Source organism: Falco peregrinus, chromosome 1 (assembly GCF_023634155.1).
Source record: "Falco peregrinus isolate bFalPer1 chromosome 1, bFalPer1.pri, whole genome shotgun sequence".
In the NCBI taxonomy this organism is placed as follows: Eukaryota; Metazoa; Chordata; class Aves; order Falconiformes; family Falconidae; genus Falco; species Falco peregrinus.
In genome coordinates this window covers 44,978,240-45,002,486 of record NC_073721.1, presented here as the reverse complement: position 1 = coordinate 45,002,486, position 24,247 = coordinate 44,978,240, and the positions used below count along the sequence as shown (strand labels likewise).

At 45.9% G+C, this 24,247-nt stretch overlaps 1 protein-coding gene across 1 annotated transcript in view; it reads left to right on the top strand.

The window, feature by feature from the left end:
* The first annotated feature begins 7,436 nt into the window (after positions 1-7,436).
* CACNA1B (calcium voltage-gated channel subunit alpha1 B) overlaps positions 7,437-24,247 on the top strand; it is a 296,336-nt gene continuing 279,525 nt past the window's right edge. The window contains exons 1-3 of the mRNA XM_055817932.1: positions 7,437-7,766; positions 9,980-10,085; positions 16,558-16,697. Coding sequence (XP_055673907.1) covers positions 7,507-7,766; positions 9,980-10,085; positions 16,558-16,697 — 506 coding nt within the window. The 5' untranslated portion in view covers positions 7,437-7,506. The remainder of the gene's footprint in view (positions 7,767-9,979; positions 10,086-16,557; positions 16,698-24,247) is intronic.

Sequence of the window (24,247 nt, the reverse complement as noted above, 5' to 3'; positions counted from 1 at the left end):
ATTCTTATTATTCTTGCTTGCTGCATAGTTCCTGATCTGGTCCTAGACAGAGTACCAGCGCATCCACGCATTAACTGTAGCTCATTGAGCACTTCATCAGACCTTCAGCCTGTCTCTTAAATTTATGTGTTAGGTGGATTGGAGGTCCCGAGTGGGTTTGAAGCTTCGCTGAGCTGAGCACTCTGCAGAGGAGGAGGGAGCATCCAGGATCACAGAGATAATAACTGAAACAGGGAAAAGATAAGCAAAGGATGTCTAGATGCCTGTTTCAGGATGGGGGGAAATACAGCGATTCAAAGGCCTGTGGTGTGTCCATGTGCTTGGGACTGCTGAGGGTGCTCGTAGCAAAACCTTGGTGGACCCTGTGTCTCCAGGCTCTGGTTCAACGCTTTGCCAGCGGGCAGTAGCACTCACTGCATGTTGGCTAAGATTACTCCTGCCACTGAAGTTTTGGGAAGGGGGAGAAGTTACCTCTGCACTGGCTTTGCTTCTGCCTGCGTATTTGATGTGTGGCTGAACATGTCTGCAATCTCATTTAGTCAAAATGAGTTAAATGCTCAATTTTTAGCTAACTCAGCCTACTTTTAATATGCATAGTCTCTTTTATTTTGTGCCTTATGAACTGAAGACCCCATAGAGGAAACTGATCCTTGTTTTCTGTCATCTGACTGCATCACTAAAACCTATTCCTTTTCCTCAGTTAAAAGGACGAAAACCATCTTGAAGCTGGGAAGACTTGGTTTGTGCTGGTAAAAGGATTCAAAGATACTTTGAAGAACATTTCCCTGCAACAGTGTTCTGCAAGAGGATGTGACGTGTGAGGTGAGTGCCACCAACCTAACCTGACGTGTGAGGTGAGTGCCACCAACGTAACCTGATTTTAGCTTTGCCAGGATTTCCTAAGTCAGTATTGAAGGATGAAGGTGAACTCTCACTTACTGCAATTGCAGCACTTCCGATACTATCATTACCCTATATTGCTTCTTTGCTCCATAGTGATGCCGTCTGGGAGGTAAATGTGCCCAGACGGCTGTTTCCAGCTGTTCCAGAGCAAAGGCTTTTATTTTTAGTGCATGAAAATACTGTAGAGGTTACCTGTTCCCCCGACATGACCTCCCTCAGAGACTTCGCATACACACATGCCTAATTATTGCAGATGTCAGGAGCAGAAACACCCACAGAAGCTGCAGGTGCCCAGAAAGCAAACGATCATCCTCCTTAGTTTTAGAATATGAACTTTCACAGCAACAGCCACCCTACAACTGAGGAAGAAGAAGGCTTTGCAATGTGTTATTCTTGTTGTGTAATATTGTTCTTCTGTCCCCAAGTTCTTCAAAACTTTAGAGGCACTTGGGAAAGGGGCCTTCCTACAATTTGTCATTGGGCATCTCAACCCAAAACTTGGCAGCTATAAACACTGAGCTGTTTGCCTGTATGTTCGTTTCTCCATATTTTCTCTCTTTATGCCTGTAGAACTTCTCTTGCCCGTCACTGAGAAGATGACAAGCTCTTGGTCCTTAATCAACCTGTGTTCAATAATAATCCTGAAAATAATTCAGGAAAAGTGTGATTCCTTTTGCAGTGTGATTTGACATGTACCTGATGCGCTGGGAGCTTTGCAATAATATACAGCAGGCATCTGTGGGGGCAAGTACAGACACTGCTCAGTTTATATGGAAAGGAAACTGGGAGAAGCTGTCTTCTGCTTGCTTTAACCTTTGGGCAAGTGACTGATGAAATTCCAAAACTTCTCTGACTTTCCTTTGCCAGCCCATCTGGCTCCTGATCTGGACCAGTAGATTTCTGGTGCTTTATCAGTCCTTATGATATTTCTCACTCTTGGATTTCAAGAGTGATGCTCATGCAGAGCTGAGCCTCTACGTTACTCTAGTTTGTCTAAAGTCAGATTTGAAAAGGTGTTTCAACACTAGATGTTGAGAAGCTGAGAAGCATCTAGGCAGATTTTCAGAAGAGTCTAAGCAGAGGACAGACCTGAATCTTAAGGAGGATTAGATGTCTAACCATTTTGTGCCACAGACATATATATACTGAAAGACAGACTAAAGCTTACCTAGTCCCCCTCTCTGGTGATCAAGTCCTCAGCTGAACTGAGGTCTGAAGCAATGGAAAAAAAAGTGTGAACTTGTTGCCTTTCCCTGCTGGCTGGTCAGTCTTGGAGACCAGTCGTGTAGAAATTATCTTAGAAATGCCACAAAGAATAAAAGTATGAAGCCTGATGTGAAAATAGTACTTTTTATCCATCATTTTATCAGAATTCCCCTGCTCCGAGCACTGGGTACATGTAGGCAGGTTGCTTTTCCACAGAGTAAACACTGTTATGGTGTTGCTGGGGCTGGAATGTGGTGCACTGACACTGTAAGTGGGACACTGGGCACCAGACAGGAGGTTTCTTGTCTGTCTTCAACGCACAGACAACCTTGCTTCACTGTGTCTTGTGAATTCATGGCTCTATTGCTGTGAATTTTCTAGTGTGGTGTTTTTCAGACTTTGATCCTGCTTGTTGAAGCACTTTCTGAGTAGACTGCCTGGCTATTTAACTACCTGGGACACGAAACAAAGGTGCCAGCAGACTTAATTGCACTAACTTCTTCCACAGTCAAGTAACAGCTGCTGGGTTTTGTGTCATGGTCTGTCTACAAAGGAATTAAGTTCAGTAGAAACAGAGTAAGTGCAACTGCTCTTGGCTCCTGGTGTTCATTCAGGGTTAAGAGGTGATGTGGGGAAGGTGCTGAGCTGGCACTCATGGTACCTGATTTCCCTCCATGACCCGCTGTGTGTTTGCAAGCACCGTGACTCTGTTTCCTTTTCCTCCATTTTAATGGTTTAGACTAAGCTCTTGTAAATAATAAGCCTGATCTGATCTGATCTGATCTGGGCTGGGAAAGCAGTGTGGTGCTGTGGCCTTGGGATGGTGCTAGCTTGGAGGTTTTTGCGCCCCATCATGCAGAGATGAAACTGCCACGCCAGCCAGCTGCAGCCCAGGGGCTTTGCTATCCATACCCCCAGCCCAACTGATGAACTCCCAGGAGCAGGGTGCCTCCTACTCTGCACTTGTGCAGCAGCTAAGGGTAATTGGCCCCAGTAGTTTAGGACATGATTACAGATGACACCACAATCATGACGTGTGTGTAGGAGGAGCTGTGTCTTCATGAGGCCTCTCTTTCCCTTTGTCCACTCTTTTATCCTTTTATTCTTTTGCATAATAACACTGCATCTTCTGGCAGACTCAAGCACCAATCTTTAACAGTTTTCTCTACATGCATCACAGCAGGGTTTTCCTCTAGCACAGCTGGAGTGAAACGTGTGCATGCAAGTGAGGAGAGCAGGATTCACTGGCTGCTCCATATGCTGCTTTTCTTGGCCTGGAGCTGTGGACCTTCCTGTGGGCTAGAAGGTGATGTGAAGTCTGTGGTGTTTGTTTGTTTTTTAAAGGAAAGAAGCTAGTGGGAGCTGCTCTGTTTGAGAATAGCCTGGGTTCAGAGCTTCAAGGTGTGTGGGATTGAGGTGGCTGCTCTGTTCCTCAGTCTTGCAAATTCTGAGAGCAAATAACAGCCTACCTACAGTTCTCTGATCCCTGAACTCACCTGGGCACAGGGAGTGCCGGGAAACCTTGGCTTTCCCTCTGAGCTGCTCAAGGGGACCAGGACCCAGGGGAGTCAGAGTGTGGTGGGAGTCCCTTCCTCTCTTAAAGGAAGAAATCTTACTTTCCCGCTGCTGTTTCTGCAAATGTATCCCTCCTAACCTGCTCAGTGGGGGATGACAGCTGAGGGGATGCTGGGATAATGTCCCTAAATTTTAGCCACAGTCCCTTATATAGAGTACCTGTGCTCATGTCTCTGGAGCACAGCAAGTTGGAAGTCTACTTCGTGGTTCAACCAGAAAACCTCCCAGAGATGGATCCAGACTGTCCCAAGCGTCCCCATGAGCTGCTTTGCCACAGCAAATAAATAGTGCCACTGGTGCATGCCATGATCTAGGTGTCCCAGTCATCTGACATGCAAAGACCTGCAGTATTGTACTATTTTTCCCTGCCCTGTCTCAGCAAGGCAGGCTTTGCCTTTCCAGGTGGAAGTGCTGCTCCATTAAGCCCAGTCACCCGCCTCAGGCTTGGTGCCTGGGATGGGGGTGAAAGTCCAGGGAAATGCTTGGCTGCCTGGCCAAGCTGCTCAGCGAGAAGGAAGGCTCCTTGCTGAAGCCAAGACAGCCAGTGCTGGAGAGCAGTGTGATATGCTCACCTCTGTCTTCGGGGTTTATGAGGAGTTACTCATGACCAAATCCATTTTTAGAACTTGCCATAAAATGCTCTTTGCCCTCCTGTAGTGGTAGATTATAGATGTCTGACCTGTTTCAGTGCTCTAAATTTTTTGCTTTCTCTTAACTCCCCTGCTCTTTTCATAATCTTAAAAAGGCCAAATAAATCCTGATGCTTCCCCTCTCAAAGCTAAATAATCCTGCAATTGCAATCTCCTTCTTGTCTTTAAGACTTTCAATGCTTAAAATCTGTGTGATCTTCCCTATGGTGTGTGTGTGTGGGAAAAAAAAAAGAAAGAAGCCCTGAGCATGCATATTGAGAAAAGGGCAAACTGGTTTATAGCGCATCCCCATGACATGCTCGCATCATTTTCTTGCCGTCACAAACACCCCCACCACCCTGTCTGCTGACTTCACTGCAATGCCATGGTGGGGAGTTTGTTCCTGGGAGAGGCAGGATGGTTTGGTGGCTCTAGGAGTTTTACCTGATTCTTAATCCCACCTGAGGCAGAAGACAGCACTTTTTTTTTTTTTTTTAACTTTTCAGATCTGTCATGTCATTCATCCACCCTCCCCATTTTGCAAACACAGAAGGATGCAGACATGAAGATTTTGGAAACCAATTTATTTCTTTTTTTCTGGATGATGATTTCCATCAGAAGAGGTGGGGGATTACTGAAAATGGCATTTCCCCTTCTAGTGACTGCTGATAAAAAGAGCCAGATTTTTCCACTGAAAACCACAAGACCACAGAATATATTAGATTTAGTGACCAGAAGCAGAGAAGTGAAAAATTTAGACAACTAAATAAATCAGCTGGGGGAAACTTGATTTCCAGATGAAAAAATGAATTCATTATAGAAAAAATGCAGTGAGAATGAAAATGTTTTTAGGGGAAACTTTAAAGAAAAAAAACCCCAACATTCCTCTGCTCTGTTCAGCCTGTGAGTGCCCCACATGCTCCTCCTCCCTCCACAAAATAAAGAAACTTTCCCTCATGAGCCAGTTGTGTGGATCAGCTCCGCGGTGCTTGGGGGTGAAGGCTGACAGGAGGAAACATTTTAATCTCTGCCCAGGGTCTGCTTGAGTGTAACAGGGATCCTGAGCCAGCAGGAGCTGGAGCAGCCTGGTGGCAGCCAAAGCATGAGGCCTCGTTTCCCAAAGTCTTCAGCTTCTTTCTCCAGGTAAAGCTTCTCCCAAAACCTCCAGCACTCAATTTAATCTGCAAATTACCCAAACCTGGGGTTTGGAGAAAGTCCTCTTATTGTATTCCCAGCATGTGCATGGGAAGGCAACATCCATACCGGAGCTTCTTGCTGATCTTTCAATTGCTGATCAATTCCCAGGGCTTTGCAGAAACGGTGTGGCCACGTTCGCGTTGGGGCGGTTGGGTGGCTGTTCCTGTACCAGACCCTCAAGGCAGCAGGTTGTGATGCGCCTTCCTCCCTTGCTGCTTCCTTCTGTGGCTCCTTGGGTTAGTGCTGTTGCTGGGTCACCTTGGCAGCCAGTGCTGCCTCCGAGGGTATCTTCTGGCTGTGCTGTGGTGTGAGAAAGCCCTTCAGATGCCAAACCCCTGGGTAAGAAACCACTTTCTTCTGGGGAGTCACCCTCTGGATATTGCCAGCCCTTATTTGTGCCATTTGTGGATGTTGCCAGCCCTCTTGCAGTCTGCTGAAGCCAACAGATATTATTGCTACAGATTTGCCTAGTTGGTGCGTTGGTTTTGAACTGAGATGGCTTGGATGACTAAGGCAAAACCCACATTATCAGCAAAGTCCAGGGTTTCCTTTCTGTGGGAGAAGTGACAATGCCCCTCTGTGACTACCCTGACTTCTCTGGAGGGTTCCTTCTAAAAGTTAATAGTTTGTATTCCAGATTTAGCCTAAATGGGAAAGCATGTCCTCACCAGCTGCTGCAGTGCCTGTTGACGTGAGGCGCTCCAGGAACGAGGAGGAGTTAGCTTTCTGACTTGTGCTGGATGGAAGCAACAGAGGGTGTTGGAATAAACAGGATTAAAGGATTTCATCCATACGTACAGGATTAAAGGTATCCAGTGCCCTGCTGGAGTCATGCAAACCAAGGAGAAACAAAGTAAGTTGTCCAGAAGGGCACAGCTCTGTTCCAGTCCAGCCTGTGTGCACCAATCCTGCACCACCTGGGCCCCCTGTGCTGGTGCGGGGGCTCATCCCCCCCTTCTGTCCTTGCCACGGGTCCTGGGGCTGGATCTGGAATGAGCACCCCCATCACCCCACACCCCAGCTCCCTGCCTAACACATCCCCACCCCCATTGCCCCCAGCCTCCCCCTGGGGGTTCTGGGGGCAGGGGGCAGGGGACGGGTCCTGCCGCGTCTGGGGGCACCCCCGGCTTCAGCAGCTGGGCAATGCACGTCTGGCCAGCGCACACCTGCGCAGCGGCGCGCAGGGGCAGCTTCGCCTGTCCTGTTCCCCCTCCCCAGACAGCGGCACCCCGCGGCCGGGGCTTTGCGCGCCCGCGGAGCCCTGCGCAGGGGGCGGGGGTCGATCCCTCCTTCCCCGCGGGGAGTGGCCGCGGCTCGGCTGTATTTATCGGGGTGGGCGGCGGCGGCCGGGCCGGCTCCATCCCTGCCTGCCATCCCTTCATCCCTGTCTTCCTCCATCCCTGCCTGCCGTCCCTGCCTCCCTGCATCCCTGCCCGCCTCCCGGTGCCGGTGACTGGAGCGGGCGGAGCCGCGGCGGCCGATTGGCTCCGGGCATCACATGCGGCGGGGCCGTGCCGAGCCGGGCTGGGCTGGGCCGGGCCGGGTTGGGCTGGGCTGGGCACGGCGGAGTGCTCCCGCGGCGGGCACGGCAGCAGCGCAGCCCCTTCCCAGCCCAGCGCTCCGCCGGCTTCCGCGGAAGGGAGCGCGGCCGCCCGCCCCCCCGCCGCCAGCCCCCCGCCGCCCCGGCCATGAGGTCGGGCCGGAGAGACGGCACCGGTGCGGGGAGGTGAGCGGAGCCCCGGCGCCTGCCTCCCACCCCCGGGCAGCCACAGCGGCGGGGAAGCAGAGGGGGTGGAGGAAGGGAAAGGGATTATTTTTCTCTCTTTTTTTTTTTTTTTTTTTTTTTTTTGTAAATCAATTTATATATTTTGCCGCGATCAATCCCGATCCCGCAACTGAAGCCCCCGGAGGGAGAAGTGCTGCGCGCTGTGATGCGTCTTCCTCTCGCCTCGGCTGCCAGTTTGGATTGTAGCGCCCGGCTCTGTGCACTGAGAGGATGGCTCGGTTTGGGGATGATCTGCCAACCCGCTATGGAGGTGGAGGGCCGGCCGGGGCTGGAAGAGGGAGCAGCCGGCAAGGTGGCCCCCAAGCCGGCCAAAGGATGTATAAACAGTCGATGGCTCAGAGGGCCAGGACTATGGCTCTCTACAACCCCATCCCTGTCAAACAGAACTGCTTCACAGTCAACAGATCCCTCTTCATCTTCAGTGAAGATAATGTTATACGGAAATACGCCAAGAGAATAACAGAATGGCCATATCCTTTCAGGGAGGGTGTGTGGGCATGGTGGGGAAGGTGGGGAGGGAGACCAGGGGAAAGAGACACCCCCCTCTCGGCAGCTGAGGATGAGTGTCTGGTGCTAATGTAGACGTGCATGTGTGAGCCAGTGTGTGTAACGGGTGTGTGTGACAGGGATCCGTGTGTCCGACATAATGTATGGCCGTGTAGCTGGGTATCATAGGAAATTGCTTCTGTGGGAACGCAGAGCGTGCTTTCGACTATGCCAGGGGTGTGTGTAAGACATACGTGCATGTCGGTGTGTGCTTAGGTATGAGAGATACAGTTGCATAGATCTACATTTCCTACAATTGAAGCCAAATGTGAAGGGTTCTGTGAGATTCAGGATAATGTATCCTGATTCTTATTTCCATCTTAGAGCCTTTCAACTCTTCTTTCTCACTCTGAATAAAAGAAGGAACATGGGATAAAAATGGTGACACCTTGGCATTAAAGCTGCATTGATAGTAGGGACATTGATAGCCAAGATATCTTATGAATCCCATTAATACAATCATTGCAGCTAGGTTTTTAGTGGATCACCTTCTGAATCCTGAATTAAAATCAACATGAATCTTGTCACTTTGGTTAGGTGTATAGCCAAAGCTTAGGCTGTACTAAAAAAAAAAAAAAAAATAAAAAAGAAAAGCTTTGTGGCAGAGAGAGGTAGTAAGTGGAGAGAGGGATCATCTGCTGTGTTGTGAAAGGGGCAGATGCTTTCTGTCTCAGAACCAGCTCCCAGGCCAAGTGAGCTGCAGAGATCTTCCTCAGAAGGGGGCTTTGCTTGTAATGATGCACACAGTGGGGTTGTAAGCCATGGGAGAAGGGAAACAGCCTATTTGAGGTTACCAGGGAGTAGATATAGTGTGTGTGTGCGCGTGTGTGCATACAGGAGTGCATTACACTGGCGATCTCAAGGGAGCTGGTTGTTTTCTTTTCATTTGATATCACACACCTATTAATCCTCAGCTACCAGCAGCCAGGCCTCCTCTCAGCCTCCTAGCAACACTTTCAACTGCCACAGAGGCCAGCTCCAGTTCAGGCTTCCCCAGTTTTCACTTCCTGAGGGGCTAACAGGAAAAAAACCCACACCAGTAGAGTGAATGCACTTCCCTTCCCCCTGAACACACCCGCACATATTGATTTTTCTGTCCGTATTATAACATCGCAGAGATTGCTGTAGCTCCTTATCCGTTGCTCCTTCCCTGCATTCAAGTCGGGATAAACAGGCCCCAAAGCTCCGGTGGCAGGCAGAGCATCGCCCTTCCTGCAAGGGTAGGCGCAGTCTCTCCCTCTCCTCCTGCCCCTCGGGCGGCCGGCCTGCGTCTGTCTGCCGAGGTGTGGGGGGACCCACAGCGCTGCGGAGCCGCGGGCCGGGCCGGCAGCGCGCCCCACGCCGGAGCCGCGCCGGGCGGGCGGGGCAGGGCGCTGTCCGCGGTGCTGAGCGCGGCTGCCCGCGGAGCTGCCCACGGTGCTGAGCGGAGCCGTCCTTGGTGCTGGGTGCAGCTGTCCGTGGTGCTGAGCGGAGCCCCGGCGTCCCGCCGCCGCCCGCGCTCCGCCCGGGGAGAGCCGGGGCTCGTCACAGCTCCGCGCTGGAGGCGACGGCGAGGGGCAGGGGGCTGCCTGGCGCCGGGTTCACCGTCCCTGGGGTCCCTTCCCCGGGGTCCCTTCCTCGCACATCCCCACATCGCGCCGGCGGTTATTCTCTCCGGGAGCGGGCATTGCAATCCAGCAGCAATTCCTGGTTCAGGCCTCTGTAGACACTCTAAATTGAACTTTTCTAGCCCATCGCTTATTTTCACTATGCACTCCAGTTAAACGGCAGGGAATTTCTGAAGAACAATTCAGCAGATGGCATTCAACTGTATAATCTATTTTGGGGCAGTTTAGCTTATTGGTGTCATTTAAAAATTATTAATAGCTTTTTGTTTCCTTTGGACCATTTGCTTTCTTGCTCCCAAATTTCCTGAGCAGCTTAGGTTCTAAGTCACTAACTTTCTCAAAGAAGAGAGCCATTTTCCTATTTCCAAAGTCATTGCAGAAAGAACTGAGGAAGACAAGGAAACTAAATGTCTTCAAAAAAGACGAGAGATCTTAGAACACTCAACTAATGTAACTGTTTAGGTAGAAATGGGAATTGAATGAGTTTCTCCTTGTGTTGTCTAGTGTATTCTTTAACTTCTGGTCCCCACTCCATTTGAATACATGATTTTAGCTACAATCATAGCCAATTGTATTGTGCTGGCTCTGGAACAACATTTGCCAGATGGAGACAAGACACCTATGTCAGAGAGATTGGTGAGTTGTATTCACTTATTCACTTTTTTTTTTTTTTTTTTTTTTTTTTTTTCTGGGCTAATACAAAAGCAGTAAGTTACCTAAAGCTGCAAGTGCTTGTATCTGTTTTAAATATCCACATGTAAACAAACAGGCATTGACCTGACAATCAGAAAAGATAAGTCAGTGACAACAAGTATAACTCTGACCTCCCAATCCCATCTTCACAAGAATGCTTCATCACTCTAACCAGCCCTGCCCCGTTGCAGAAGAGCTGAATCTTACATTATGATTAGAAGAGCAGCAAACTCAGATTGTCTATAAACCAAGACAGGAAGGGACTGCCAAATGCTCAGAATTATCTGTAGAATCAAATGAACTTCTGTGATATTTTCCCAGGAAGTGGTAGAACAGAGTAACCTTTTAGGTTTGTATGTCTTACAGCTATCTTCCTGATACAGCATTTATCAAGGACCCTACAAAGCAAACTTTAGGTTTAGATGATTACACTTCCCTTTCAAAAAAAAGAAACCAACTTACAGAAGAAAATAATTTACCTGCAGGGTTTATGTTAATGAGCCAAATTAGCTTATTTCAAAAGAAAATACAAGAATAGCTTCAAAATCATTCATCCATTTATCATCACTGTAGGAAAGATAGGTAGTATTACTTTTACTTTTTTTCCCACTGTTAATGATCTGGAATATCTTTCATGCCTAAATGCATTAATCCTGATGCATGTTCAAAGGATAAATAAAAATGGATCCATATGTGTTTTACATGTAGATATCAAATTATGCAAGCAAAGATAATATTAGGCTTGCTGCCAAAAGCTAGAGCCTCTGAATGCTGGTTGCTGCAGTTTCCAGGGTTGGTCCATACCAGTGGGCAACTCTCACAATCTTATTCTTCAGAAACAGGAAAAAGTGTGTAAGTGATAGATCTAGAAAGAGCTTCAGAGTCAGCTAGTTGATACTGCCCACCTACATTGTGTTTGCTTAGCCTCTGAATTATTTCTACTTAAGAAGAGATAAGGAAAAAATCAGAGAACACGCATGTATGTTGATCTTTCTGCCATTAACACATCTTCGTATGTTTTGGGGTTCGCTAGTAAAGCAAACCTGGGCTTGTGAGAAAAGCACAGATTTAGACCCAGGGCAGTGATTGAGAGCTGGGAAATGCCTTCCATAGTTATATGGACTAGTGAAGGAGAAAAGTAGTTTTGTGGATGTTCTGGCTTGGTAACCCTTTGGTGATATGTTCTTTTAAGCAGCAGTGGGTATGGTTAGCACATTGTTTCTGTGTTCCTCTATGTCACTAGATACGTAAGGGGATCCTAGATTGTTTTTTATTGGTCCTTTCCCCCCTTTTATTAATTTCATTTTACAACACACACACCTTCAGTTCCTGCCCAAATCGTTCCAGAGGGTGGCACTGGCATTACCACCCAAGAGTGTAAGACAACTGTATGAATTCAGTGCACAGTCTCCAGCTTGCTGGCTCTGCCTTGGTGATGAAGGAAGAATTAACCCCTGAGTTTTGTCCCAAACACTGCTGTGCAGCATTGTCTTTGATCCAGACATTCTGGAGCCATTTTCACTACACCACATTTTCAACTCTGAAGGTTTATCATACCCTTTATCAAATCCTCTGAAGGCGTTTATCATAGAATAACACGTATGCTGGACAGATTAAGCATTGTGAGTAAGAAAACCTGTCTTCTGGTTTTCAAAGTAAAACTTCTTTAGAATGCTCCTGCTGCTTCCATAAACCGTAAGTTTCACTGAGAATGTTACAAATCCTTGCCAAACCAGAGTGGGCAAACGTTCCCATACATTTACAGGTTTGTTGAGCCAAATTGTAAGTCCATGCACAACAGCAGGTGCTTTATTGCTGTCTTTGGCAGGAATGGAATGGGGCTTTTTTTGGTTAATGATAGATGGATATACCTTTCCTTCTCCTGGGTTCATTAAAATCTCCAAATTGGAGTGAGGGCTCATGACTGAAGAGCTAATCATATCTTAAGGTATGAGATGTACATCACAAGCCATTTGTGACTGGGAGGTGTAGGCAGAGCTGCTGAAGGAAAATCAAAGCTTCCCGGATACTTTGTGCCACATATACAAAGACAAAAAAATCTCAAGATTGTCTGTTTTTTAAATCTGAGGAAAAGAGGGAGGACTTGATACAAACATTTTCATTATTTTTCTCTTTTAATCAAAATTTTCGTCTATGAATCTTTCAAGAGATCCAAGGTATTAACCTGCAGTGCAGTCTCACTTGGCTGTTTTCTGTGCTCATGTTACTTGCCAAGCAGGGTTAATTAAACACATGGGAAGAGCAAGTGATGTCTCAGTATATGCAATATTTCAAGAATTGGAGTGGCTGAGTTATGAGTAATCTTTCTTTGTCCATTTTCTGTATGTAGTTTGTAGAATGGAAAAGCATCACTCGGCTCTAGGATGGAAAGTCTGATCAAAACCAGGGCTCTGAAAAAACACCGTCTGGTGGTCAAAGCATTTAGTGGTGAACTGGAGCATGGACTTCAAGTCCTTACTCTTCAGACAAGAGAAATAAGCTCATTCTTCCAGTAGCAGCAGAATGGCCTACCCCCTAAGGGCTTGCCTGCTCTGAGCTGTGAGCCTCGCATGCTTTGGCTGCTGGAAGTGTTTATTTCACATCAGTAATTATCCACTGGAACAGAGATGCTACAGACTTGCTACTGTCCATCTCAGCTGAAAGCCTTAGCCAATAGGTTGTAGAGTCGGTCCCTCTCTCTATCCGAATAAATATTGCGCTGTTTGTATACAATGAAGTGATGCCAGCTGAAAAGATGCTGAGGGAGTTGTGCTGAGTAGCCCAGAGCCTGCTGGTGAGAGATCCAAATGCGGGAATGTGAGCTTCACATCTATGCCCTGAGTGGCCTTGCAGGTGGATGTCTTGTTCATGATGCTCTTGGCTCTCCAGGCTGAGGCATGCTCATTCTCCCTGTCTCCTTCCTAATTTCTCATTTTTTCATGAGGCACTTCAGTAGACCATAGATTTGTCCCAGCCTGATGGAGGCGATATCAGAACTTGCAGGATGGGAAATTTATTTTCTGCCCCGTTCTGGGGCACACCCTGTTTGAAGACACCAGTGGGTCTGTAGGATGTTCATCTGCATGCCAGGGCTCCGAGTGTTTGGCTTCCCTGGGTGTTTTTGATGTGAGGGCAGACTATAACTTTTCTCAGACATTCAGCATGACCGCTCTTGCACTTTACTAATGGATTTAATTTTTTATCCTATCCACAGCCGCTTCGTGCAGTCATATGCGAACTGTTCATATTAACCTTTGCATGAACAAAGCCCTACACACCCAAACCGATCAAGGCTGTCACATCCAAAGGCCAAGGAAAGACACTAGGACATGGACTAGGAATAGTAATGACTTTCCAGACTCAGAAGTTGTTTCTGATCTGAAACATATTGATTAAATGTGTGTTTGGCCCAGCCTCAAGCTTCGCTGTGTCCACAGCAAACAACCTGCTAGCACAGCTCTGGCTGCTACCCAGAATCTCCACCCTCCTTTCAGGCATGCACAGCGATACTCTTCATCACCTGCTTTCCCACTCCTGAACCCAAGCAGCAACACAGCCTCCTGTCTGAAGGGGCTGCAGGACACCCTGGCAGCAGGGTTTCTGAGCTGACAGCAGTGTCACTTCAGTGCTGCGCAGGGCATCACACCTGTGTCCTTGCCCTCCAGCTCCTTCCCTTGCACAGAGTCAAGTGAACCCTTTTTTTTCAGCAGCAGACCCCACTACCTAATGGGGCATACATTTTATTTTTCAGCCTGTTGTTACTGCTTTGATTCTTAGGCTAAATTAGTGTCAGTTTAGATAAGCTTTAGTAAAGACCCTCTTTCTATCCCCTCTTATTTCCCCAGCTACTAACTGCCAACCTTAGAGATGGGAGTTTTCCTTTGACCCACTTCCTTAGAGCTCTGTGTAGTCCTAGCTTTGGGAATAGCATATTCTATCAAACCCTTGAGTACCTGAAGCCTGGCTTTTTAAAGCTGGGAGCTGTAATCACAAGGCACCTGACCTAGATTGAGCATACGACTGGTAGCAGAGTAGATACAAGGCTTCCAGGAAGTGAGGGAGTTAGTGAGGGGGAGTGTATGTGGGTAAAGGTGTGTTTTTTTTCTGGTGTGTGTTAGAAGAGCTGTTTTTAGAAGCATGCTAGTAGCTGTGGGATGGAAACATAGGCTGGGCTAGGAGACCTTTGTTTGCAAAGACTTGGTGTACTTGTTGAACTAGGAGGTGTGGGGTTGGAGAGCATGCAGACTAGGCTGTCAGAGTGCTCCTGTGTGCAGAAAGGAAAGCAGAGGAGCAGTAAGGTAACTTTTCCTGAAATCACAGCTGATGATTTCTGACCTCTCTTCTTCTTCTTCTTCCCCATTTTCTGTGCTGGGTTGGAGTCCCAGGATGCCTCTAGACCTTCCTGTGGAGAAACTTCTGGAAGAAGACTCTTATTGTAGGGTTTTTGTTGAAGGTCACGAAAACAACCATGGCCTTGCTTTGTTCCTGTTTCTCTGCGGGTAAATAGTACTGACATGGGCAGCTGAGTTTCTCAGTCTGTCAGCAGCAGCTTCTGTGTCCTCTGAGCAGTGTCAGGAAAGCTCTGTGGAGGAGCAGAGGGCTTGGAGGTGCTGCTGTTTGTGGAAACACTTCTTTGGCTGGAGGAGAAGCTAGTTATGGGTTTGGTTTTCTGTCGTTCTGCCCTCCCCCGTTTCAGCCGAAGGCCTGTAGTGTGAGGTCAGCAGCTGCCCACTCTGTGCTGCTGTCTGGTCAGGCAGTGTTTGTGTGGGTGATCTGCAGGTGACCAGTCATCTCGCTTGGCCGTAGGGGAACGGGGGGTGAAGTTGCTGGGCCTGTGAGTTTAGGAATGGTGGAGAGGAGTAGAGACAGGGTGAGAGATGAAGTATATGGAGCAGGTGGGGTCACTGAGGTGTGTAGGGATGCAGGGTGCTGCTTTGTAGGGAACAAAACTTTAATTCAGGTAATGATGAAAAAGCTTGTCCTGAAGTAGCACTTTGCAACAACTTGGAGATACCTTCAGTGATTAAAGTTTTGTGGCTGACTTGCTGAGGATGCACTAAGTGTGTAAGCCCCTTTGGGAAGGGCATGCTATTATATGGGCCTCCTAGGTGTGCAAATCCTGGCTTTCTCTTGCAAGTACTATGCCTAAAGCATGGCTCTGTGTGCCAGTGCTGGGTCAGAGTTGAGCAAGAGTTGTCATGCTTGTAAAAAAATTCTTGTATCAAAACTGCTTTCTTTGTTCTGTGGCCACAAGACTTGACATTCATGTTCTTTTTGTATAAAAGAAAGAAAATTACCTTTTTTCATCAGTAGAATTAAAAGTGTAAACAGCTGTGCATCAAACGGCAGCTCAGCTCTTTGGCTGTGATGGTCAGAAATGTCAAAGCCACTGCAACAAAGATTTCTTATCTCTTAATTTGGGGGTTTGCTTCCTTTGGGTAGGGCTGCTTTACTTCCATTGACTTCAGCTGAAAACAGAGATCTAAGGCACATTTGAAAGTTGGTTACAGGTGCCAAATGTAATTAACATGTTCTTGAAATTGATGCCCCTTGCTTTCACCTTTTGCTTTGTTCCTGCCTATGTCTTCCTTCCAAATGTGAGTGCTTCCATTTGGCATTGAAATTCTTATCGATATAGTACAATACTGAGGGATCTGGTGCCATAGATGGAAAAAAAAAAGATTTAGTAAAACTGTGGAGACTAAAAAGCTTGATTTTTGCCTCTAGTGAGTTAGGATGTGAAACTGTGATCCTGTGGTACGCTTTAGTCTGCGCCACGGGGCTGAGCCACAAGCCTTACTGCTTCTGCTGTCAGTGGAAGGGAGTGGGGGTTTCTCCCTGAATCAGATACAATGAAAGGAAAACAAATGAGACTGCAGCTGTGGAAACTGATAAAATGGAGGAGAAAGAGTGAAGGAAGAACCGATGGAATAAATGATAAGTAAATAATTTCCTACCAGTGTTTGCAAACTTGCTGTGCTGGCTGTTATTCCCTAAGATATCCTCCTCTTTAAGTTTCCTGCATGAATTGTAAAGCACATTTTTTTTTCTTCCATGTCAATAGCTACAGAAATATGTGATCTCAAGTTTAAATATACCCTTAGAGCAAAACTCAGTATTAAAATTCCCTCCAGAATACTGAGTAAATGTAAAAAGTGTAGGGTGAAGTCATCAGAGTAAAGGCAAATGGAATTTCCAATGTGAAAAAACAAATTTACCTTTAGAGAAATAGTAACGAAATTCTCAAATTCTTCCCTGTGCTTAGTTCCAGTAAACTTAAACTTCTGGTTTTGGGTCTGTTCAGAGAGCTGAAAAGGTTGTGAAGTTGGTGCACATAGTTGTTCATATGGTTCTTGCTTTTAGTGCAGAAGCATAGGTATCTCCTTGACACCTCTGATTTTTGTTTTTTTTTCAGGATGACACTGAGCCGTACTTTATTGGAATATTTTGTTTTGAAGCTGGTATAAAGATCATCGCTCTGGGGTTTGTTTTTCATAAAGGCTCTTACCTTCGAAATGGTTGGAACGTGATGGATTTTGTTGTGGTCCTCACAGGGTAAGTGACCTCCTCTTGCTCTAAGTTTAAAGGGGACTCTTGCTTTCATTTGTGTTGGTTTTTAACTGTGGGTTGGGGTGGGAGTAATTTCTATCTTTAAATAATGACTATTGTGCTGAACGAGTTGCTTTCAAAGCATCGTTTGAACCAACTAAAAGGAGGTTCCGAGGACATTTATTTGTATATGTGCTGGCATGTGTCTTATCCAGATGTGTACTGACATTTCTTGGGACTTTACAGGTTCTAATGGCCAATAGGTACTTGAACCTGATTTCAGTCAATCTATCTCCCGATGTGATAGGGTAACTTTAGAAGTCAACATGGAGTGAGCTAACAAAATTAATGTTTAAGCCATTACAACTCTGAAATCGGTGAAGTTTCTGCAGGAATGAGTTTGGTCAGCTATAAAATAACTTTTCTAAAAATAATTCAAAGAGGGTGCCTGTCTTACAAAGGATGGAGCTAAAAATCTTAACCTGTGCATTTTGTACCATGGTTTAAAATGATGTTGCTGATTTCTTTCGTGGAAATGCTTATGGTATTTCTGTTATACATTGCAACAGCTTCTGTATCTATTGATGTAAATGTAGTGTAACGCAAGTGGATAATGAAAACCTAAACATTAAGCAATGGTTATGATCTACAAAGTGTGCTTTAAAGCTCCGAAATAAATGCTTCAAAGGTCTGAGTAAGGTCCTGATCTTGCAGTCTTCATCTTGGAAGGATTTCAGTTAGTTTTTCCTCAAGAAGACTGCAGTCTGGCTTCTGTTATTAATATGCACTCATTTCACACACCTTCTCTGCTGCTGTGTGTGAGGAACATATATATTCCTTGGTCTGGTTGGTGGAATACAGTAGGATGCTGTTGGGAAAATGCTTAAATACATATACAAATGTATTCATTAGATACATTATGACTATAATTCTATTTGCATTCAGGGTACCATGTGATATAGCAATTCAGAGGCCAAAGGGAATTCTTTATGTATTGAAAGGAAGAAAATAAATATGCAGGGCTTGATTCCCCTGCTGCTGGGGCTGGGTATTTAATCAATAGAAACTTCAGTGGAGCCATAAGAAGAATCAGATTTACATACTTGGAAGCATAGGGGGTACCAGGATGAAAAGAGAATTAGCACAGATGCTACAATTATTCACACCGACGGTATGTTCTGATTCCTAGTTAGCGCTATACCCTTTTGTGTGTTTAAAAAAAAATATTAATATATAAAAAAAATAATCAAGGCCCTGATGCTGGAAAGGACTTTGGCATGTGGTTTAATTTATCCTTCAGCAAAGCATTCAAGTACATGTTTGAATTCAGCTGACTCCAGTGGTTCTGTACTTAAAGTTAAGGCTATACATAAAAGCTTTCTTGAATTACAGCCATGTTGTTATTTGTTTAGGCATGTTTTAGATTTGTCTTTTTTTATAAACACAGGCCAAGAATCAAAACATATTAAGAAAAAAAATCGAACCCATAAAGAGCCTAACTGTGACGATGTGAGATGTTCAAAGTTTTGCAACAGTAGCTGAAACATCACATGAGGAATCGCAGCCGAGCGTGCAATGCTATAGTTGTGGCACTGGCGTCTTACTGGTGCTGATTTCATTGTGAGTGCTGTTTGCAGCGCTGTTTGATCTCTGAGCATAATTGCGAAATATCGGCTTGATTAGACAGCTGTAATAAGGAACCCTGTTGCCATCTGCAAACATGCATATTCTTTTGAAGTACAGTCCTGTTAACGTCAAAGCTGCTGGTTTCCAATGGTGATACTAGCTGGGCTGTATTGAAATTGTCTTGTACATGGACTTCCCACCAGGCAGGCAATGCAGGGAAGGCAGGGTGTAAACTGATTGACATTTAAATCCAAGAGTCCTCTCCACTGAGGAAACCCACAGGCCTCTAATCCTGTAATTCAAGGGCTGGATTTAGCAAGATGCTTGAGCTTGTGCCTAATTTTTGGTGTCTGGGGTGGGGTGAGAGAGCTGCTGAAGATAACAGGGTTATTTGTGTGCTTGGTTAGATAGATGCTTTCCTGAATCTGGGGCTGTATTTCCAAACCTAGTGGTGAGATGGAGGGACCTATAGCAGAGAAATCATGTTGAACGAGCTGCAGCTTCACACAGGGGATTGAATTAGTGTTTTCTCTGTAGCCTGTTGTGTTTTCCTCTGGATTTCTTAGATCCTTACTATGTTCTTCGCTCGCTCCTGTGTTGCCATGGGTCTGTGCTGGAAAGCAGGAGCTCCTCTTCCTTGGGTTTCCTTCACTGGCCAAAACCTGTTCCATCTGCCCATGCCCTGCCCTAGCTCAGCTGACGGGGGAAGCCTGAGCAAGGGCCTTTATCAGAGCCAGGCATCACCCTGCAGTTCTGCATTGGGACTATAAAGGCAGGTTGCTGAGGAAGAACATTTACTCCTGACAACCCTGGCTGTCTCTCCAGGGAGGGGATGTGGGGTGGTGACACAAGTGGGACCTTAATTTTTGTTTCTGTGGAAGATAGTCTCATGTTTTGAAGAATGATCAAGCAGGTTCTGTAATTTATTGGAGAATAATAAAAAAGGGACAGTGCTAAACTTGTACTTAATGTGTTCTTATAAATATAGATAGGTAGGAGATCAGTTTTTGAAATCTATTACTACTCTATCAAAAGCTTTCCATTGCCATATGTGCAAGGTTTCTACTTGAAAATGTTACTTCATGTTTCCCAGGCAGTGATCAGCATTCAGTTCCTAAGCTCAGTTTTACATTGATCTTCAATATCACAGAGGGATTTTGATTTCTCTTTTTTCTATGTAAGCATGAAAGATCATGAAAATGCATTTCATGATACCACACGTGGAGTTGTATACCTGCTAATCCTGTTGAGTGCACATTTTTATTAAGGTAAATGGTGAATGTCAGAAGAATCTGATCTCATTTTCAGCTTTTAGCTAAAACCCATAAAAGCAAAGAGCAGCTTTGCTCTCGTTAGCTGTTTCCATAGGAAGAAGGCCAGCCAGTGTCTGGGTGTGTTTTGGAGGAGGCTGTGGGAGAAGGCTCTACATTTATTGAACTCACCCTTATGTAAATATTACAGTGATCATGCAGTAACCCTTTCCACCTCTTTTTTTCCAGCCTCCTAATTTTGCTGCTCAGTGCCTGCAACACTGGTGTTGATGAATATGTATTCATTATTTATTTACATAAAATTATTTATTTACATGCAATAATGGACATTTGGTTTGTCAAAATCGGACAGTAGAACTTGTTAATCAGAAAATAAATCAGAGTTGTATTATATGCAGCCAGGATCAATATCCTAATGAGCTAAACCAGAGTCTACAGATAGTGGCCCAAAATGGTTTGGCTTGCTGTTCCAGAAAACACTCCCTCAGTTTCTTTCCACAGCAATGCTATGGTGCCTTTTTCTCATTTACTTTTAAGGAAGCATGCTGATTTGCTATTAATAAAGGCCTGGGAAAATAATAGGTTGCTGGTCCTCAAAAGTTGTTTTTTTTTTATCTCTTGATTTTTTTTTTTTAGTAATTTCTTGTAAACTTCTCCAGTTGTAGATGAATATCGAGGAAAGCTGCCCTGCTGTGGTGTGCCTATTCCTATTGTGGAGAGAGACACATGCGTTTTATAGCTCCTGCTCATTTTATTTTCATATTTTTATGGGATTGCATTTGCTCTAGTGATGACATCAACCTCTAAATCACGTAGAAATGCAATTTCTCAGCTGGCCTGGGACTATATGATCTTAATGCGCTTTTCCCTCAGTAAGAGCAAAGGGACTTTTTGCGCTATTGGTGCAACCTTCCTTGGGGTGGAAACCTCAGAAATCCATAGTTGTCTTGGGAATGAAGTCCTCCCTATATCCAGCCCCCTCAGATAGCAGTGGATGGAGCTATGAGCCCGGATTCAGGGCCTCGAGGGTTCAGACTGTTCCTGTTAGAGTTCATGGGATGACTTCTCCTGGTGTCCTGGGCTTTCAATGCAATAGCCTGAAGAACTGCAGTACTGGATTAAACTGCATCATCTCTAACTGTAGCTGGTGTAATAGGGTGGCAGTTAAGGGGAAGAATGGAGAACAAGGCATGGATAAAATGATCCTTCTTTTCCCGATTCCCCAAACTCAGTTGTCTAGGGATTTATGAGAAAAAATATGCATCTGATGGCTTTTAAACTGTATGGTTCAAGCAGACAGTCTTCCTTGGTTGTGTTTTGCAGGCTGTTTATACTTTTGCCTTTACCATATCCTGGGTAATGGGTTTCATGGTTCATTTACATATCACGAGAAAATGTGCTGCTTATCCCCTTTTTCACCACTAGCTTGATGTCCATTGGCACCTTCTATATTTTGTGTAGCAAGATCTGGAGAACAATCATTCCCATTTCTGCATGCTTATGGTTTTATGAATCCCCAGCATTTCCCCAATCAGAGATCTATGCTGCCCAACCTCCCTCGACCTGAAAGCTTTTCTCCACACCACTCACCTGTGCTGTTGCTCTGGTCCTTTCCTAGCTCTATCATATCCCCTTGGAGGCGGTGACTAGAACAGCGTGCAGTGTTTGTCCAACACCAAGAGTTGCTGAAGACTGGTATAAATAAATGAAGCGCTTGGAAGGGTTGTGCTCTGTCCTTTATGGACAGAGTTAATTTTTTTGGCTTTCAATCAGCCTGGATTAAACACTCTCGAAGAGTCCTGGTAGCTTCTTGAGCCAGTTGGATCAGCTGCCTGGATCTCTGGATGGGACTGGCAGAGACAGTGTGTGCCAGGCCTGGAGCTGCCAAATGATGTGCACAAAGTCTCTGTGCTGTTACTGATGTCTCAGGCTGTCGGGAACAAATTAACAAAAGCTAGAATTATCTTGAATGTCTGGATGACTGAGAAATGTGTTCCTAGCTCCTGGTGATGCTAATAATTTGAAGACTAACTCATTTAGTAGCATAATAAAGACCTGTTCATCCTTGATGCTAGCTTTGCTAGTTACCAGGATCATCTTAGTATGTGGGCAGTCCGAGATGCTATTCCTGGTGCAGTGTATGAGGAGCAGCAGCAGCCTTGGTTGCAGTGATGGCTGTCAAAGGGGGAGGCATAAGAACCATCCAGCCTGGTCTGAGTAGCAGGCTGTGAACCTCTGATCTTTCCATTTGAGGTGGACATACACCTTAGACAGGGTGTGGGGTGAGATGCGACCATGAAAGTATGAGAGAAGTAGATGTCCGGTGGAGGGCTGGGATTTTTAAAGCTGTCAAACATACATAGATGTCTATAGTCTTTAGCATTTTTTTCTCCATATGCATGTTCCTGTGAATTTGAAAGCTTTTAGACTAGGATTTCTGAATTATGAGGTCCTATGTGATGGGCTCTTGCACACTCCCCCAAAACACCTCAGTCTTGCCACCTGCAAATAATTATAGAACATGGTAATTTGAAAAACAAAATTAAAATGAAATAAAAGCCCTTGGGTGCCCTGCCAGCATCACTTTGGACACCATGCTCAGTGCTTTGTTTATAACCTTTAGAGCTAGATACCTAGGGAATAAAGGGGCTAGGAGCAGGGAAATGCAGATTTCTCTCTGCTTTTCCAACACGGAACTTCTGGCACTTCTGTGCTAGAAAGGAAAGCTGAGCAGCAACAGGATTTGGGAAAATGGATACTTTAAGAGGGACAAGTTTCATCTTGATTAGTTGTCACAAGGAAAACGAGTAAGCCTCTTTGCATGGTTATACAGTATGGGTGGTGATGGACAAAGGCTGATTGCTATTAGCATTGTGCATGAGTCACGCCAAGAGCAAAGCCTCTATAGATTTTAATGGAGCTGGTCCTTGTTTTCAATTTCTTTTATGTTCTAATGACGGATGGATACGTGCTGGCTCAGAAAAGCTAAGGGTACCTTCTGAAATTAAATCAGATAAAATCAGACAAGGCAAAGAGAATTTACCTGCTTTCCTGAATGCAGGGTGTTGACTTGTGATCTGGCTGGTGTAGGGGGGCAGTAATGGAGGAAGGCAAGTAACCAAATTTTTTTTTTTTTTTTTTTTTGAGGCAGAGAAAACAAGTGGTTGGTAACTGGAAGGGAAGAGAACATGTGAGGTCTCAGTTAGAGGAACTTCCAACTGTTTTTGACTGTTGAATTTTCTGTCCCCTGGCCATCTGGTCTCTTGGGGAGCTGGAGAAGCAGTTTCTTTCAAAGGAGAAGATGTTGAACAGGAAGTAAGGATTTGTGGGCTCTAAACCCACCTTGGCAAACGTCCCTGCTTCCTTTTATGCACTGTTACAGCCAGTTTTGCCCAGTGGGGCAGCAGGTTCTTTGAGACTGGAGCTTGCTTTCCCTCTGGGCTTGTTTAACCAAGCAAAGGGGGTCCCAGGCCATACTGAACCGGTTGGAGTGTTAATAAGGGCTTCTGTCTTTTTGTATTATAGTGGCTTTTGTGCACTGAGTCTGGTGGGAGTGGGCAGAGGCAGGCTGAGTTAAGCGGGTGGGTGTCTAGTTGTGTGGCTGGCTGCTAAATTAGAAGAAGACTTTCCTGATCAGTGGAGGACTCAGGGCTGTGCTTAGAGGAAGGCTACAGATGGTCATGGACCCTCAGAGGACCCACAGGTGGGGACAGCCCTTCCCAGGCATGCCCCCCTCGCTCCTTTGGTTTTTTTTGGGGGGGGAGGGGAGAGGCCTCCCTTTTTTTGCACCTCTTTCCTACTCCTGCATGTAGGGTAGACCCTTGAGGCCTGGCTCTGCTCTGGTTGTGGCAAGCCCAGTGTTTCAGGTCAGAGCATTTCTCAAAGGCAAGTAGACTATGAGCTTCATGCACTTCTCTCTTGCTTTGCTTCTCTCTTGCTTGATTAGAAGTGGCTGGAAGGTGCTGAGTACCTGGTGTGTCAGCTGATAAATGGCCGTAGAGCACCACGAGAAGCCAGGAAGCTGAGGCATGGACAAAATGCTTTTCTCCAAAGACAGAGGAAGCAAAAGCATTTCTTCACATTCCCATCTTGTGCCACTTTCCATGTTTTGTGCCTGTTTATGCTGTTTTGAAGCTTTTTGCTCACAGAGAGGAGGGTGCTGGACACCATCAGAGGATGCTTACATCTCCCTGGCCTGCCGGCCCTGAAGTTGGGCAGCTGTAAAGTGAAAGTGGCCACCCCGAGTGAAAGGGAGCTGTGCTTTCTCATCACGGCCAGGCTTTTATCAAAGCTAGGCAGGATCGTTAGTCCAGAGTCCAGACAGTATTTTTAGCGTTTTTATAGCTCTTGAAGGGAGGCTGGTGGCAAGGAAATACTGTCCCTCTTGAGGGACCCAGCTGTTCCAGGCAAAGGCAGCTGTGGAGGCTGCAGGTGGGAAGAGGACTCTGGACCCTGCAATCTGCTCCTAACGCCTGCTCCTGCCCCAGCAATCGTGTCATGGGGGCGTCTGCTCGCTATTCTCCACAGGTGGAGAGCATTGCATACCTACCCGCTATTATAGCTGGGTATGAATACAAGGAATTCAAAACCAAAGCAACAAGTAAAATTGCAGCTATGAAGTGCTCTAAGATTAATTTACTTAATGCTCCCCAGTTTATA